The sequence below is a fragment of the Sminthopsis crassicaudata genome, chromosome 3 (genome assembly GCF_048593235.1).
Source record: "Sminthopsis crassicaudata isolate SCR6 chromosome 3, ASM4859323v1, whole genome shotgun sequence".
Lineage (NCBI taxonomy): Eukaryota > Metazoa > Chordata > Mammalia > Dasyuromorphia > Dasyuridae > Sminthopsis > Sminthopsis crassicaudata.
Genome location: NC_133619.1, coordinates 221,012,410 through 221,031,821, shown reverse-complemented (window position 1 = coordinate 221,031,821; position 19,412 = coordinate 221,012,410). Strand labels below are relative to the sequence as shown.

The window sequence follows — 19,412 nt, the reverse complement described above, 5'->3', positions numbered from 1 at the left end:
AATATAATGGAATATTATTGTTCTGTAATAAATGATGAGCAGGCTGATTTCAGAAAAGTCTAATATCTGTGAACTGATATTAAATGAAATGAGCAGAACCAAGAGAACAATATACATAGCAAGATTATGTGATGATCACTTGTGATTGACATGTGATTCAAGGCACTCTCAACAGACTAATGATGAAAAGACCGTCTGCATCCAGTGAAAGAACTATAGGGACTGAATGTGGATCACAGCATAGTATTTTCATCTTTTTTGAGGTTTGTTTGATTGTTTTTTTTTCTTTCTTATTTATCCTCCTTTTGAGTTAATTTTTCTTGCACAGCATGATAAAGGTAAAAATATGTTTGAAAGGATTGTACATATTTAACCTATACTGGGTTACTTGTGTCCAGGGGAGGGAGGGAAAAAAATTTGGAACACAAGGTTTTGCAAGGGTGAATGTTAAAACTATTGTTGCATGTATTTTGAAAAATAAAAAGATTATTATTTTTTTTTAAAGAACTCTGCTTATAAGAAAATTACTTTGGTAACAGTATGTATTAGAGACTGGAGTGAAGAGAAAATTGAGACAGGGAGACCAAAATCAATTAGACCATGAGGCAAATATACTTTGTGAAAGGGGATACTGTGGTTATTGTGGTTATTAATGGTTCATTAAGTACATTTCACCTATCCTGAGTTTTATGGCTCACTTTCTTATAATGTTATAAGGAATTATATGTAAATAGCTTTTTTTTTTTTAAATCTGAAGCCAGAGAAGGTTTTTTAAATTTGGCTTTCTAATTCATCAGAAGTTCATCTTTATCATGTCATCCAAATGGCAAACTTCACAGAAATTATGCATTTTTTCTACTCAGAAACTCCTCTGCTATGCTCCTAAAACAGGGGCATTATGGTAGCAGCCAGAAACATTAGAGCTGACACAGTCTTGTCTATCGCCTAACTAGGCCCTTGAAAAGGTGTTCATAAATAAACCAGAAACAACATTCCTACAAGAGGAGATAGTGGGTTTTAATCTCATTTCTCTTATTTCCTTTTCTATTCATTCATCCTCTTGTGGCTTCTCTCCTAATTACAAGGATAGAAAGTTTTTTCCTCTTAGTCACATAAAATAGAGATTTTCTTAGTGGGGCTATTAGCATCACTTGATAGCATCTTCTACATCCAACAATCTTCTGGGAATCATTTGAAAAAAAATTTCATTATGTTTTAAACATTTCCTGCAAATTTGTTTTTCCCCATTAAGTCTAAGAAACTTTGAAAACATCTCCCAGAAGCATCATTTAATGGAGAGAGCTATGAGTATTGATGGCAATAAATGCCAAAACAACACCAAACAAAAAGACTATCAAGAAAGATACAATGCAATTTGACTGTGGGAGTCAGAGAGTTGTGTATTTCACAAATATTTTTTCCATCCTTCCCAAACAAGGTCTAGGACTTACAAATAGTGTTGATGAAAGCAGTATAGAGTTCCCTGGTGAGGAGGGGGTCTGGCATGTCTCTTAAAAATTCTTTCAGCAATGCAGCCACATCATGGACACTGTGTTCCTCTTCCAATGAAACATCAATACCACGATCAAATTCCTCACGTAACTGGAAGAAATGAGGATGCAAAAGACAATTATATCACAATACTTTGAGCATCTATCACAACAATTAGATAGGTAGCCAGCCCTTTGAAAGGCCATGCACTGAGTGGAGATATCACTGGTCTGACTCCCAGATTGCTCCTTTTGGGTAAGGTTATGTAAACCAGGTGGTTGAGATTCCCTTTTAGTTCCTATAAAAACTCAGGTAGCCAGAGATCCCACCATATTCTGACATTGTCACTAAATAGGCTGCAATGAGGTGATTAAATGATTGCTTTATAGACTGTAGCCATATCCACGTGGGGAAGTCGAGGACAAACAGTTTATGAAGGGCTTTAGCAATCTCCCTTAACTAATCAGTCACCCACAGGAGATTGGTAGATCATTGCCCAGAGACTTTTCTCTTGGTCAGAAATATAAGGACTGTTAGAGCAAATGACTCGAAGCCAATGCAGATGGAGGTATCTTTAGAGCCCTTTAAGCATTTTTGAGACAACATGTAAATGTCCTAGATTCAGATTTTAGCATTCACCATAAGTAGCTGAACCATAATGTCCAACCTTCTTCCCTAGAATCAACCCTGTATGATATTACATTTCATATTGATTCTAACCTTCAAAAAAATGACAATTTGAGAATCAGGATGGTATACAAAAACAACTACATTATTTGGAGTTAGACGTCAATTTAAATATTAGCTCTGCTATTGATTATGTGACTGGAGCAGGTATCTTGAACTTTAATTTTGCCATATTTAAAATGAGGGCAACTTGGTATAGTGGAACAACTCCTGGATTTGGAGTCCAAAGATCTAAGTTTGAAGCCCAGATCTAGTACTTACTGTATTGTGTAATTTTGGTCATCTCTTTGGACTTCAGTTTTTTCTCTTGTAAAAATGATGTATTAGGTGACCTAAAAAACCTCTTCCACTTCTAAATCCATGATAGGATGGCCAGAAAATCTTGCCATTCCTTTTCAGTTCTAAATCTTAATTTCCCAATTCTCTGAATCATTAAGAATCTCTTCCAAATATTAATTTAAAAATTAATATCTTGTAACTGCTACTTGTTGTTCCTGGTTCTCTCTTCTGGAGTAAAGGAGTAAATCTAATCCCTCCTGCACTATACAGTCTTTTATAAATTTGAAAATTATCATGTCTTCCTATTTTTACTAGATTAAATTAACTCAAAACTTTCAATCATTTCTCATATGGCATATTATAGAATTATTCTACCATTCTGCTTGCTCTCCTCTGGATATAGTCCAACATTTTAATTTCTCAACATTTGTGGTTTTAGTGGTATGGAGACTGATGCTGATAGCAACCAATTTATGATTAAGCAAATGGCTGATGAAACTATTGAATTTAATTTCCAACAGTCAACATGGTGATGAACTTCTATGAACTGATCCAATCTAATAGACTTACAATCCTTCCCCATATATAATTTTGAAGTCTCTACATGTTAGTAAAATTATGATGAGACAAGAGTTATTTGTATTCTTTTTTTCTCTGTTTTGTTTTTTTTCTTCCTTCTCTCGCTCTCCTTTTTTCCCTTCCTTCCTTCTTCCCTGTTTTTTCCTTCTTTTCTTTCTTCCTCCTTCCTTCCTTCTTCTCTTTCTTCTGTTCTACCTCCATGCCTCCTTCCTCCCTCCCCTTTCCTCTTCTCCTTATTTTGCTTGAGTTATTCACAGGACCAATCCCCATAATGATCAACATAGAAGCTATTTAATCTGCTCAGTTTTTTTACCTTGGGCTAGTTCACCCTTCCTTATAAAGCTTGGTAGTTTTCTCTTCCTGAAAGTTCACTTTATTTGTGATAGATTTAGTGGAGTTGTTACATAGTTGTTACATATTCAATGGTTTATAGTTTCTAGAAACTTTCACCCTCCCATCCTCTTTTTGAAAAATTATTACAATATTTTCTTGTCTTTCACTTTAGGACATCTTGTCTTTCTCTATGATTCCTCAGATGGTAAACAAGCTTATTTGTAAAGTCTTTAAAGACATCAGAAGGTATCATAGAAGAAATCCTAGGGAACAGTAGAGTGGTAACAAATTAGTATTTAGGTTTTTGGGTTTTTTTTTTGTTTTTGTTTTTGTTTTAAATAGGGTCACTTAGCCTAGATGAGCTGGGACATATATTAGGCTCTGTGTTTAAACATACCAAAGTCTTTTAAAATTCTCTTTAACATTAACTGAATGGACATTTATTCAAAGCAGTGTCAGGCCTTGTTACAAGGCAGTTGTAAATGAAATATAATTTCTTTAGCTCTTAAATTTGACTTTTTTTTAAAAAAGGAAAAACACTAACTAGATCCCTTATTTATCCATTTGGGTCAAATAACAGGAAGGCATTATTTGAAATTCATTTTAAACCCAGAAATGAACTATCCTTGTCCACAATTTGCATCCCTTTTATCATAAAGTCATGATCTGGCACTCTTGTCTTCTCAAACACTACCTTATAACTGAAAAGACATGTCAATAATCATCTTTATTTATAAGAATGCTGCTTCATCAAGTTGAATTTTCTTATCTCTAAAAGGGGGATAATGAGATTTGTACTATGTACTCCACAGGGTTATTATGGGGAAAGAAAAAACATTGTAAAATTTGAAGGAGTATAGAAATGGGAGTTAGTATTGCTACTAAACCACCTCCAACAGGAAGCCTTTCCTGAATATCCTAACTTCTAGCTGTCTTCCCAACCCAAAAAAGTTTAAATATATTTTTTATTTACTTATTGCACACCTATTATTTCGACTGATAGAATTTAAATTCCTTGAAGGTAGTGGCTATTTTATTTATTTACTTGGGTTTTTAAAGTATTTTCTTTTCCCAAATATATTCACTTTTTCAAAACCTTGTGTTCCAAATATTTTCCCTCCTTCCCCCTCCCCCAAGCAATCCAATATATATTAAACATGTGCAATTCTTCTAAACATATTTCCATATTCATCATGCTGTACAAAAATAATGAGGTCAAAAAGGAAAAAACACAAGGAAGGAAAAAAAACAATAAGCAAACAAACAATAACAAAAGGTGAAAATACTATGCTTTGATCCACATTCAGTCTTCACAGTTTTCTCTCTGCATGCAGATGGCATTTTCCATTACAAGTCTATTGGAATTAGAGGCTATTTTTGTCTTTATATTTTCAGCAATGGATACAGCACAGATTTGCAGTCAAGAAAACCTGAGTTCAAATCCCACCCAGATACTTATTAGTTATGTGACCCTAAGCAAGTCACTTAACCTTGTTTGCCTCAATTTACTTAAGTATAAAATGAGGATGAAATAAAACAGCAGCATCTATTTATAGGATTGTTATTAGTCTCAAATAAATAATATTTTTAAAGTACTTAGCCCAATGACTGGCTTTTTTCTCTTCCTCTTTGTTATCTAGCATAGTGCCTGATACATTAAAGGTGTTTTATAAATGCTTGTTGAGTGGATGAATAACACTGGACAAAGTAACCAAGTTGTATTGATATTAAACTTAACTGGAAAAGCATTAAAAAAAAAAGTTTTGTTTTTCTTCTTACCTGTCTTACTCTTTTCTTTGAGCTCCCAACTCGGAATATTCCTACTGTCTGGAGACCTGCAAAGACATCACATAAAGCAAACAATCCTGTTTTATTGTTTCATAGTCTTGAAAGCCAAACAAAAATAAAACAAAAGAAATGCCACTGTACAAAATCAGCCTAACCATAGTTATAGAAAGCAGTGTGGGGAGATTCTGGAGGAGGCAACCAAAGTTCAGAAATGACTAATTTTTTCATATAGAATGGGAGAGGATGCTATTCAACAAAAGGCCAATTTTCTGGGTAACTGAACTTTAATGTAATCTTTAAATATTTTAAATAATTATTTTGGGGGAGGGGGCAAAGCATTTGGGTTAAGTGTTTGTTGGGTTAAGCCCAGGTCATACAGGTAAGAAGTGTTAAGTGTCTGAGGACAAATTTGAGCTCAAGTCCTCCTGACTCTAGGACCGATATCTATTCTGCCATCTAACTGCCCCAATTTTTAATAATTTTAATGAAAATCTATCTAAAATGTTCTAATGTTTCTTCGTATGCTTAAACAAAACATAAGGACATTTTTCTTGATAACACAACATGATTATTATGATTATCCAGTTCTGTTTTATTTTTGTTTTTTGTCTTGTCCCTCATGGTGAGGAGATCACGCTTCTAAGGAAATATTTCTCCCATGGTGTATCTTAGCCTTGACAAAATCAGCCAATTTTATTAGCCTCAGTTTTTTCTTCTGAAAAATAGATTAGATGGTCTCTAAGGACTCTACCAACTTTTAAATTCATTAATCGTTTGGTTCCTACCTTTAACCTCTAGATGGTTGCTTCTAACCTACTAAAGTAGAGAAATAAAGTAACCAAGCTCTTAATGAAAAGAAACTCCGGAACAATGGTTTCAATGCTTTCAGTGAACAAATATCTTTTATCAATGTAGATCAGCAACTACTTTCTAATTTACTGTCTTAAGAATGTTTCCTGGGCAATTGACAAGTTAAATGTCCTGCTTAGGGTCAAATGGCCATTATGTGTCAATAATTTGACTTAATGTCCACCTGCAGATTTGCAATTTATATTTAATGGGAGCTTATTTAGTGATTATGAAAATTTTCAGAATTGAGCAAAAGATAGAGGGGCTCTCCAGTGATAAAACTATATGAGCTCTTAATGCATGGACTTTACTATACAGTATGACAAGTTTCTTTTTCTTTACTTCTCTTCCCTCCTTCCTTCCTTTTTTCCTCCCTGTTGTTCAATCATGTCTGACTCTTGGTGACCCTGTATGAGTTTTCTTGGCAAAGGTACTATAGTGCCACCTCCTTCTCCAGTGGATTAATAGGTTAAGTGACTTGCTCAGGAGTCGCATAGTGAATGTCTGAGGTCAAATTTGAATTAAGGTCTTTGTAAAGTATTTACCCCAGTGCTCATAGCACATAATATAAACATATTAGTAAATATTATTACTTCCTGACTTCAGGCCCAGCACTTTATTTACTGAGCCATGTAGCTGCCTACTGGTATATACTTAAATATATACTGTAAATACTTAATACATCTTAAGGAATGACCAACTGATAAGAACTCAAGACAAGCAGTAGTAAAAGTGAGTTAAGGATTAATATTGAGACTCTGGCTTTTAAAGAATTAACTGACAAGAATAGGAAGCAAGCCACTGGTTCGATAGATCTGAGAATTAGTAATATATGTCCTGTATCTTTATAACTGTTTTCTTTCTTGTTTTTGCCCTACTTACCCATTTTAGTAGAAAGCACTCTATCTCACCATTGAGTACTATTTCCTTTCTATATTTGGAGACATAATTCTCAAAATAAGTTCATTCATTCGATTGTATTATTTGATTAAGTATGCTTAACAACATAGGCAAAACATAATTTTCCACAAAATTGTTTCTACCATGAAATTACTTCTATAATTCAAGGAGCCAACCTTTTGTACTTCAAGGTCTTTAAGGATTGTTGAAACTAATTCATTGCTCAGTGGCAACTTTCTTATGATGAGCCTTTCTGAGCTTGCTAAGGCTAATTCTTGCATGAAAGACAGAGCATCTCTGACTTGGCAGAATCTGCCAGGTCTGGCTTCAAGAATTCCAAGTTCTTTCCACAACACAGATAAAGCATGCAGCAGAGCTTTAGTGGAGATCATGGTGTTCTCTTTTATTGTCCTGCCTCAGTTTCCCTAAATTGTCCTGCTTTGGTTTCCCTGAATTGTTCTGCCTCAATTCCTAATTATTCTGCAACACCACCCCTGCTTCCTAATCATGATGATCCAGATAAGGAGAAAGACCTTCTATCTTAGACATCATGACCCCAGCCTTTCCCTACTTATCAGAATGCCTCCCCTGACCTTGTCAGAACTGGACTGTTAGTCCCTGCTCTTAGCACTCTGATTTTGCCCCCTGCCTCAGTCTACCCCTGTATCTGAGCCACTTGTATATGTGTGTGTGTGTGTGTGTGTGTGTGTGTGTGTGTGTGTATGGGTATATATATATATATATCTATATTTATCTATCTATATCTATCTATCTATCTATCTATCTATATATATATATATATATATATCATTGAGAACTTTGCCGGATTCTTGGAGACAATAGTCTCATTCAGCCCTGAGACAAAACCATGGATCCATTTGGTCCCATAAATCTCTCCCTTTCAAATAAAATATTAAAAACTCTCTAATCTCTATCTTGCCTCAGTTTCTCCAGCATTACAATGGCATTAGAAATATTAAAATGGATTGTGCCATTTTAATTTATTTAGTTCTGAATTAATACTCCCAAAGGTTTTGTTCTTTTGTTTTTATGATAGACTACTTTTCTAGAGTGAAAGGTATCAAAGATGAGGAATATTCTATAGAGTCAGTATTCCTGATTCAGAATAAAATATTCCTGACTCAGAATAAGGAAAACATCTCATATTAAAGAAAACACGAGACAGTCAAATAAATGCAAACTATAGCACATACTCATATTTCTATAGATGAATGTAAATGCATACATATATGTATAATATATGCATATATGTGTATATGGTTATCTTATCTCAAATTTTTGTGCCATCACTCTATTTTTAGTTCAAAAAAAAAAAAAGAAGAAAAGAAAAGATGCCTTTAAACCAGTCAGAAAAATTAGAAGTAGCTGGGAACACTTGACAAGGGAATTGGATATTGAACATAAAAAGCTGTGATATCATATGGTTTGGCTCTCTTTTAACTTTGTTTTCCATTGAAATTTGTGTTGGGGGAATACAGGGTTTAATATATGAAGGCAAAAAAGACCTAGTGCCTGAAATTTAGTAGAGCCTTCATAAAATGTTTAAAAGTAAGCAAAATTATGGTATGTTAATTAAATAGTTATAGATGGCATCTATAAATAAATGAAACTAATAGAAATTTTATAGGCTAAATTAATTTGGGGGAGAGCTTAAGAGTTTTTGATACCCATTTATAAAGATTTTTAGATTGAATCTTATTTTGAAAACATGTATCAGTGTTTTGCATCTGAAATAATGGGAGAGAAATTTGGTTAAGGATTAAAAAAGGGAGAAACAGATGGTATCTTATTTTCCATTGAAGAATACTTGGACAGGAGGAATTCGATGAAGAGTTTGGGAAACAGATTATAAACTTGGCAGAGAAGAATGGTATTAGAGTAACAAAGTCCTTTAAGTGTCCAAGCATCTACTGGAGATCTCTTAGCTAAAGGCAGAGCAACAGAGAAATGTAATTTGCTTTAAGAACAATTTGATCCTTCAAAAAGTGGAAGGATTGAGGAGAGGGACTGGGATGTTGACTTTAATTCTAACCAATAAGGAGGAAAAAGTGGTTGCTGAAATAGAAATGGCCTAAATTTTGTAGGTAAGTGAGTGCTTCTTCAAGAAATTTATGACATAGAAGGAAAAGAAAACTGGAGATAATCCTCAATGTTGGGAGAATAGATTTCAAAAAATTCAGGGAAATGACAGGGAAGATTTGGTTGTCTTTATAATTCCAGTACCTAGTACAATTTCTAGCTTATAAATATTGTTGAATTGAACCGAATTCTTCAGGTATGGTGATAATTTTAGAAAAATATACTATTGTAGAGGCAAATAAAACATGTACATAATAGAAAAGTTCCCCAATTGCTATTTTCATCTGACATAAAACATGTAATCTTATATTATTGTGAAATGATTAAATATGGCCAATTTACTCCATAAAGACATAGTTGTATGGTAACCTACAAATATAATGAGTTAATTAAAAAGATTGGAAATATTTACTGTCTTCTAAATTTTAAAGAGTGTTGTTTGTGTGTGTGTGTGTGTGTGTGTGTGTGTGTGTGTGTGTGTGTGTGTGTGTGTTTCCTGAGGCAATTAGGGTTAAGTGGCTTGCCCAGGGTCACATAGTGAGGAAGTTTATGTGTATTTTAAAATAAATCTACATTAAAATCTATCAATTCATCTAATAAAGGGAAGACCCAATCATGACAAGTGAAAAATCATGACAAGTGAAAAACCTTGAAAAAGTAGTCTATTTATCAAGAAATACAACTGCATTATCTTCAATTACATCCAGTAAATGAAAGTATATATTTAACATAAGTTATCTATAATTTCAGTAGCAGTTGCATAAGTCTGAATTATTTGTGAGAATAATACCTATTTATTTTCTCTAAGTACACTAATTTGTTTATCTTGAAATAGTGGCCAACCTTTTAAGTTGTTTAGAAAAATTATTTCTTAACATTGACAAAAGTTTCTTCAGAATGAAAAGATGTAACCTAGGGTCCATTCACATTATTGTAAATTTCAAACCAGTCTAGGTAAGACCAGTGGAGTTCTCCCATGAATGCTATTTGTCTTTTCTTTATCTGATACCTTTATCATGGACGGTCACTTACCATGTTTTTCTAAATGTTGGCAACAGCTGTCCACAAGTCTGGGAACCTGTCTGTAAATAGGGTTTAGACTCAGTTTTTTATCTCTTGCTTTTTCTTTTTTGTTTTGAACCTCAGCTGGCAAAGACAGTTGTAATGCTTCTAGTAATCGAGACTGATTGTCATCCAAATCTGTAATAGAGTCCACAGACATTGCACCCTGTAAAGTAGACACACACACATATACACACATACACACACATATATATGCAATCAGTACAGATGGATAAAATAAAAAAAAAAAAAAAACAACCACCCTCCAGATCACATCAAGTAAATATTTTTGTTCATAACTGTTGATATACAACTTGAAATAACTCTGCTTGATTTAATTAGATTGTTTGTATATTACAGTAATATAAGGGAAAATACTTTCTTAAAGGCCTCTGGAAAAAGTCACCAACCTACCACAAAGAAGGGATAGAGAGATAACGTCATGCTACATGCAATTTCAACAAGAGACCACATAATCTAAAGGAAGAAGACATGAGAAAGAGCAATTAAAGCATTTTGACTTGCCCACCAAATTTAAGTAAGAAAAAAAATCAACAACTAGAATCCAATCAAAGGAGTCTCACAAGACATTTAAAAGGCAAAAATGCCAATGAGAATAATTCCTTAAAAATGAAATAAAAATGAGCCATGATGTATTCTTTTATAACTTTTCATTAAGAATAAGGATAGTTTGGTGATGATTATGAGTGTTGTACCTGGAGTCAAGAAAATCTGAATTCAAACCCAGCCTTAGACACTAGCTGTTTGATCTTGGACAAATAATAACCTTTGTCTCAGTTTCCTCATTTGCAAAAATGGGGATAATATAGACTTTATCTTCCAGGGTTGTTGTGAGGATCAAATGAGATAATATTTATGAAGTACTTAGCACAGTGTCTGGCACATAGTAGGTGCTATATCTGCATATATAAAACTTCAATAAAAATAATATATAGATATAGATATATTGGTATATATCTATATCTATATATTATTTTTATTGAAGTTTTTTTCATTTTCAAAACATATTGAAAGATAATTTTTCAACATTGACCCTTGAAAAAGCTTGTACTCCAATTTCCCCCCACTCCCCAATCCCTTCCCCTAAATGAGAATCTAAGTAATCCAATATATGTTAAATATGGTAAAATATATGTTAAACCCAACATAAGGCACACACATTTATAAATTATCTTGCTGCACAAGAAAAATTATATCAAAAAGAAAAAAAATGAAAAAATAAAATTCAAGTAAACTACAACAAAAAGAGTGAAAATGCTATGTTGTGATCCACATTCATTTCCCACAGTCCTCTCTCTGTAGATGGCTCGCATCTATCTATCTATCTATCTAGATATAGATATAAATATAGATATATTAACTATTATTATTATTATTATTATTATTATTATCAAACTGCAAGTCTCAGTAGAGTTGGTAACTATATATTTATTGCAGCTGTTATTGAATCGTTTTAGTCATGTCCAATGCTCCACGACTCCATTTGGAGTTTTCTTAGCAAAGATACTTGAGTGGTTTGCCATTTCCTTCTCCATTTTATAAATGAGGAAACAGGCAGAAGATTGTGACTTGTCCAAGGTCACACAATCTGATATTGGATTTGAATTCAGGTCTTTTTGACTGCAGGATCAGAGCTCCATTTACTGTACCAAATAGTTGCCCATATGTATTGCTTAGAGGTACCTAATTAGGCACATGGAATATATTAGGTAGAACACTGTATAGAGTGAGTGAAGGACTGAAAATCAGAGATAATTTTGTCCATTAGTCTTAAAACCATTAATTGGAACAAAGGTGTCAAACAATAACCCATGGGAACAAAGATGTCAAACAATAACCTATGAATTATATGTGGCCCACAATACTCCTGAAACGGACTAAAGTATAATTGGGAAATAGTGAACAAAATAAATGAAAATACACAATTTCAATGTGAAATTTTCTAAGTCAATATGCTTCCATGGGGATTTTTATGTATGGTTTTGTGGCCCTTTCCCCCTCCCCCCCCCCATTTGAGTTTGACACCACTATACTAGAAGACAGATAAATTGGCTCAAATGGATTAAATGTTTTGGATGAGATTATTGCTTATCTTCGCCAATAATCAACAAAGTTGCTTGCAAAAGTTTCCCCTTGAATTAACAAAATATTTATCATTGCTTCCATAGAAAAATTTGATTAGGAGGAAAAAAAGTATAAAACCATTTCTTTGGGGTTTATAAGGACTGCTGTTATTTCAGTTATTAAGACATGCTGACAAGAATTGCCAATCTATTTAATTTTAAACTTAATTACCAATAATATCACAAAATTAGACAGAGTTTCATGCCTTAAAAAGTGTTCTTCTCATAATCACTCTATGAAGGTAAAGGTATTATTATTCCATTAAAAAATAAGAAAACTGGGATATAGAAATAGCACATAAAGAATAAAAATCTCACTGGAGACTTGAATTCTGGTCTCCTGATTCCAAATCCTTATGAAGATGATGGAAAAATCATTGTATTTAGAGGCATGGGGATAGTTACTACCTGGATGGCTTTTTAATATGCCACATGACTTTTCTAGTACTTAATTTCCTAATTAGAAATTTGTAGAAGCTAGATTAGATGATCTCTAAGGACCTTTTCAACTCTGGCATCTATAGATTTCTGTTGTAAGGGCAAGAGCTAAAATTTTAGATTACATGTAGGATTGCATATAGTTTTTTAAATTTACTTAACATCTACACATTGGTATGTAAGTAACCTAGAAGAATAAAGGTAAGCTTACCCTCCTCCTGGCACGTGGAGCAGGTTCTGGAGTATTAGGGGACGTTGACTCATTTGGTGTTTCTGAGGTTGAGCTAAGAGATGAGTTACTGCTTGAGAGTTCTTTGTTTTGTTTCTTGCTTCCAAATGGTAAAAGTGAAGCTACAAAGTCAGATGCATCTTTTTGCTCCTCTTTCTGAGAGTCCTGTTTTAGTTTATAGGCCCGGTCATTAGCAATTACTTGCGATAATGGCATTCCAAAAGCCTGGGGTATAAATTCTGGAATTAAAGAATAGAATTTCATTATTAAAAAAAAGTCAAATGCATAGCATTTCTTTTATTTCAGAACAATTTTTCTAAGATAAAAACACTTAAATGAAAAATTTCAGAAGATAGTTATTTGTTCAGCTGACTACCATTTTATTTAAGAAGCCTTCTTCAATTGAAGGTGTTTCCTTCTCCCTCAAATTTTCTTAATTCTTTTAAATTTCTCTGTTGATCTTCATATCACTGTACTTCTGTATTTAACATATTACCTTGTTTTCTAGTAAAGTACAAATTTCTTGATGGAAAAGAATATTCTGTTTTTATATTCATATGTACCTTATCTATTAGAATGTTTTGCACATTTGTTATTGGATCTGACTGTGATCCTATTTGGGCTATTTTTTGGCAGATACTAGAGTGGTTTGTCATTTCCTTCTTCAGCTCATTTTACACATGAGGTAAACAGGGTTAAATATATTGCTCAGGGTCACACAGAGAGTGACTGAGACCACATTGAATTCAGGAAGATAAATCTTCCTGATTCCAAACTCAGTGCTCTATTTACCCTGACACCGAGCTACTCGGTTTTGCAAACTGCAGATGCTTAATATATGATAAATTTAATTTGATTCCAATTAATGAACCCTAAATCCTTTAATTCTCATCTTGAAAAAAAAATTTGTCACCTAAGACTTCTCAACAGTCTACAAAACTTTGGCATCTTTCATTCCCTCCCACCTCCCACTAATTTTCTTTCTTGTATTTCTTGCAAGCTCTTTCTCGATGAAATAAGTTGACTTAATATGTAAAATCTTATCAGACTCTTAAAAGAGCATTGCTATGTCCTCATTCTTTGCAAGTGATATTAATAAGTTACATACATAGTGTTCTTTTGGAGACTAAAATTTCCCAAGAAATGTCCCTTGTTTATGGAAGGACAATGAGAACTTCCCCAACTTCTTCACTTTTTTCTCTTAGGAGAACCGTGAATCATCTTTTCATTAATGTGGCTGGAAGTTATGATGTATTAATAATATTATAGCAAGAGAGTGCATGTGGGTTTTATGCAGTTGTCCTTTAGTGTATGTATTATATATTTTAAGAATATTAACAGTTGATTTATTTATAATTAGTGTGTGAATTATGTGATCCTGAGCATCTTCTGTCCCTCTTCTGTCAATTTTTTTTGCTTTTCCTCAAAGAACTGAGGAATGCTTTGTTTTTCTGGTTGTTTCATGGGTCCCCAGAGCTCTCTGAAATTTGAAAAAAAAAAAAACCTAGATGCCAACTTACCTAAATTTAGTGAGGTAACAATAAGTCAGTAAATTTTATTTAATTAGCAATCTCCTATGTTCCAGGAACTGCACTAAGTACAGGGAATATAAAGAAAAGCAAAAGATAGATAGTCCCTGGTTTTAAGAAGTTCTAATTGGGGAGAAAATATTCAAATGACTATATACAGAGAAACTATAGATAATCCTCAACATTTTTGTATTTAACTTTCTGGACTTCAAGCAAAAGTGAAAATGAGGTTACTAGTAAAATAATGCAAATGCTTGAACTCCAGAAAGTTAAATACAACAAACATTATTTTTGACAAATTGTCCTCTTCCTAACACCATTTCCATTAAATAATCCATAAAATACAGTACACAAAATAAAAATTGTAACATTCAAAACATTTTTCTTATTACTCCTAACTATGTGCAGTAGAGAAAATAATGAGAGGCCTGCACAAGTTTGTGGAACAGTTGGTATATTAGTAGATGCATTACTGGTCTTGTTCACCTTACTATTGTACAATAAAGAATTCCAAGATCATTTCTTACATATTTTCATTGTTTACCTTTAAAACTCAAGTTTTGTGCTATAATTATGTACCCACAATATACTGCAACTCCTTTTGGATTCTAAGGTGATATCTAAACCTTACCATCCTCAGTGTGTTCTGATAGCAGTGATTACATTCCCAGCAACTTCTCACTTGGTTTTCAGAGTGTGGTCATGGTAAAGAGATTTATAGGAGTATAGTGTGCAGCCCAATACCCTCACACCACTATCTGATATAGTGGAAGATAATTCATGTTTTAATTTTTAGAAATTTTATTTGTTGTACAGAATTTATGGTATTATAGGTTTTGGTATATAATGAAAAGTGAATATTGTCTGAAATCAATGTTTTGTTTTTTAATTGAGATGTTAGTATAAAAGACCACAGAATTCTAGAGAATTACTAGTGAGAAAAATGTTTTGAATGTTACCAGTTTTATTTTGTGTGCCAGATTTTATAGATTATTTCAGAAGTGTGGCGTTAGGAAAAGTGTAGGTTATCACAATTGATGTTTTGTTAAGAATGGTATGCAGCAGGCATTTTTTTGGAGTGGCAAAGACAGAAAATTGAGTGAATGTCCATCACTTGGGAAATACTGAATAAGTTATGGTATATGAATGTAATGGAATATTATTGTTCTATAAGAAATAATGTATAGCTGATTCAGAAAAACCTGGAAAGACTTACATGAACTAATTCTAAGTGCAATGAGCAGAACCAGAATAGTGACAAGAAGATTATGAATATTCAACTGTGAAAGACTTGGTTCTTTTCAACAAAGAGGTGATTCAAGGCAATTCCAATCGATTTGGATGGAAAGTGCCATCCACTTTCAGAGAGAGAACTATAGAGATTGAATGTGGATCAAAACTTTTTTTGGTTGTTGTTGTTTGCTTGCTTGTTTTTTTTTTTTTTGTTTTTTTTCTCATGATTTTTCTCCCTTTGATCTGATTTTTCTTGTGCAGCATGATGAATATGAAAATATGTTTAGAAGAATTATACATGTTTAATCAATATTGAATTGCTTGCTGTCTTGGGAAGGGGTATGAGAGGGGAGAAAATTTTGGAACACAAGGTTTTGCAAAGGTAAACGTTAAAAAACTATCTTGTATGTATTTGGAAAAATAAAATGCTATGAAAAAGAATTATATGCAGAAAAGCGTATTTTCAGCAATATCTAATAAAAGATTACAGTTTTTGATGGTCATGGGAATCTTATCTTCTGTTTCTAATTGGAGGGAATGTATCAATATTTACATTTTTTTTTTACTTTCTCACACCATTTTCTAAGAACATTACCCCCATGAAAGTTAATGATCGATTATATACATACAGAATGAATCTGAAATAATCAGTAGAAAGGAAGGAATTACAATTAAAAGAGATTAAAGGTGGGATTTTAACTAAGACTTAAAGGAATTCAGAAAAGGCAGGAGATGAAAATAAGTAGTAAGAGTGTTGTAGGCATAAGAGACAATATAAATATGTGGCAGTGGGACATGGAGTGTCTCGTCTTTGCTTTGACAGCAAAGTGGAGGATAGATTGCTCTGGATAGAGATTTGTGGCAATAAGACCAATCAGCAGGCTATAGTGCAGACATGAATTGATGAAGGTCTATACCAGGGTGTTGGTAGTGTATGTATAAGGATGAAAAGGGGATGAATAAGAGATGTTATGGTATTAAGTAGCACAATGGATAGAGTACAAGGTCAAGAGGCAGGAAGACCTGAATTAAAATTTAGATTCAGACATTTGTTGGTTGGGTGATCCTAGGCTAGGCAAATCACTTAACCAATGTTTGTTTTGGTTTCCTCATCTATAAAATGGTGTTAGTGATGAAAACATCATCAGGCAAGGGAATAGAGATTTATATTGCAGGATACAGACTGGAGAGGCAGGAAGTAAATACTGAAAGTTATGGATGGTCAAAGGAAAGAAGTTTTTTCAGCTATATGGAGAAAGGGTAATTGTACATAAGTCTCAGCTACTCTATCCTAGGTAATAGCTTTGATTAAAAAAAAAAAAAAAGAAATTATGTAGATTACATTCCACTTTTCCTCTTCTGTCATTTATGTGCCATTGAAGGAAATAAATGTATCCCTTAGTAGAAAATACAATTTATCTGGTGACAAGACCTAGCCAAGAATTTTAGTTATGGTGTCTAAAGGAATATAATTAATTCCTATAAAGCTGATCTTGTATTTACAAGTCATTAATTCAAAATATCAGATGCAAATTTATGCCTTACCTAGCAAATAAATCAATCCAAGTCAAAAAGTATTTATCTCACTATGTACTAGGGATTTTTTTAAAAGGCAAAAGACAAACTCTATTCTCAAGAAGCTCATAAAGTAATGGGGAAAACAGCATGCAAACAATTATGTGCATATAAGATATATATGGGATAACTTGGAGATTATCAAATAAAAAATAATTTTTAAAAACCTTTCACAGTATAAACAAAGAGGCCAAAGTCATAATGTTTTTCAACTGTTTCAGTTGTGCCCAACATTTTGTGATTCAATTTGGAGATTTCTTGACAAAAACTCATAGTAGTATAGAATAAATTGAAGGATGTACTTTTATTTGTCCTTATTATCAGTATTGAAGAAGAATAGATAGTAAGTGAGAGCATTATTAAGGGCTTACTATATGCCATGTATATGCTAAAAATTGGACATAAAAATTCAAGAAACGAACTCTTGTCCTCAAAATGCTTAGATACTAATGAGGGAATGAATAAATAAATAAATAAACATCTAAATGTGTGTGTGTATATATATATATATATATATATATGTATATATATATATATATGTGTGTGTGTGTGTGTGTGTGTGTATGTGTGTATGAGTGTATATTAAATATGTATATGTATTTGTATGTGTGTGCATATGTATGTGAGCTAGAACCTAGAACCCCCAGGAGGGTCCCCTCTCTGAGGCATGACACAAAATAACTGGAATGGATACATGTAAATCAGTCTCCTAGGCAATTAGATAAATATGAATTTAAATCAGAAGAAAAAGAAACTGGAAAAATAGCTATAATCCGTAATGCTTATGTTTGGAATTCTTTGACTTGCACAAATTGTAACTATTGTGGCTAGAGTACAAATCCTGAAGTCCATAAAATAAAATAAAAAATGTAAAATAATTATATTTTATTATTATATATAAAGTACCTCATTACTAATTATGTATTAAGTACCTATTATGCTTGGCCCTATGTTAGATTTTATGAGTAATGTAGAAGAATAAGATAAAATCCCTAGCATTAAAGAGCTTATCAGCAAGTTGAGGAAAAAATATATGGATTATGCATTAAACAGTCAAAAGTCAGAGGACCTGGATTCAAATGAAGGGGCTAGCTTTGTTTGCTTTTTGAAGTCTAGCTCTTGATCTGGAATTCCATAGAAAGATATAGTAGTCTACAGTTAAAGGATCAGGCATAGTTTAAGAAAGCAGTTTGACAGAAGAAATAAAAGATTTATCTACAGTTAAAGGACCTACATATGGTGGAGCATTAGATTATGAACAGTCTTAAAAGTCAACTAAACATAAAGCTTATATACAAAGGTATAAGGGTCCTTTAAATGGGCAGCCACAGTGCAACAGGAGATTTGAGTTGCCCAGAAGTAATCTCTGTGGATATGGGTGGGTGGGATCCTCGCCATACTGAGATAGCTTCGTAATGGGTGACAGCTCTCTCGCTGGTTGGCTGTGTGTGTGACCTCACAGGCCCTTTATAAGCCCACTGCAGGCAGCAGTCGCTCTCTTTAACCTGGGTCCCTAGCCTGGGGTAGCTGAGCCAAGCTGATGGATAGCTGAGAGAGGTAAGAAGTTTGGTAGTGAACACGTGAATCTTCAGACCAGGTGTTCACTCAGGAGCTAACAAGTCAGGGCATTATGTGAGTAGGTATAATAAAGGCTTTTAAGATTACACATAGCTGTTCTTGAGTGTGCTACCGGTAATTAAACTATAGATTCAAGAGATCGTGGCCAGAGACTTTGAAGGCCTCAGAAGAGGCGAGCCGGGTAGAGTTGACACTGCAAAGGTCAGTGGTCAAAGGTACTCTGTTGGGCCTAGGACAGACTGGTAATAGTAACTGCTAGGAGGGCATGTTACACAAAGGGAATGAGTGAAAAAGATTTGGGGCATGGCATGATGAAAATATGTACTTCCATAGCCTCTTAAGACAATAATTTTGCTCTGATTATGGTCTATTGGGAAATGAAAATATATTCATATTTCTATGAATATGTTGGAATTACACAGATTTCATATTTCATAATGAGGAATAAATTACCAGCAATATTTTAATTTAACAAAGATGGAAATCTTAGCAGAAGATATCTGTTAAAACAACAATTAATGATATCTGGGAAGAGAGAAGTAAACAAACAGAATTCACTACTTTTGTTACCATTTTTCCTAGTTGTGGACATTAGCCAGAGGTTGATTTTGTGATAAA

General features: G+C 33.3%; 1 protein-coding gene across 3 annotated transcripts in view; it reads right to left on the bottom strand.

Moving 5' to 3' along the window:
• Positions 1-19,412, bottom strand: part of ARHGAP6 (Rho GTPase activating protein 6) — a 583,013-nt gene that overhangs the window by 44,039 nt on the left and 519,562 nt on the right. For all 3 annotated transcript variants that reach the window (XM_074300011.1, XM_074300012.1, XM_074300013.1), the window contains exons 4-7: positions 12,862-13,118; positions 10,039-10,234; positions 5,149-5,204; positions 1,452-1,602 (exon numbers count right to left, since the gene is read on the bottom strand). In XM_074300011.1, coding sequence (XP_074156112.1) covers positions 1,452-1,602; positions 5,149-5,204; positions 10,039-10,234; positions 12,862-13,118 — 660 coding nt within the window. The remainder of the gene's footprint in view (positions 1-1,451; positions 1,603-5,148; positions 5,205-10,038; positions 10,235-12,861; positions 13,119-19,412) is intronic.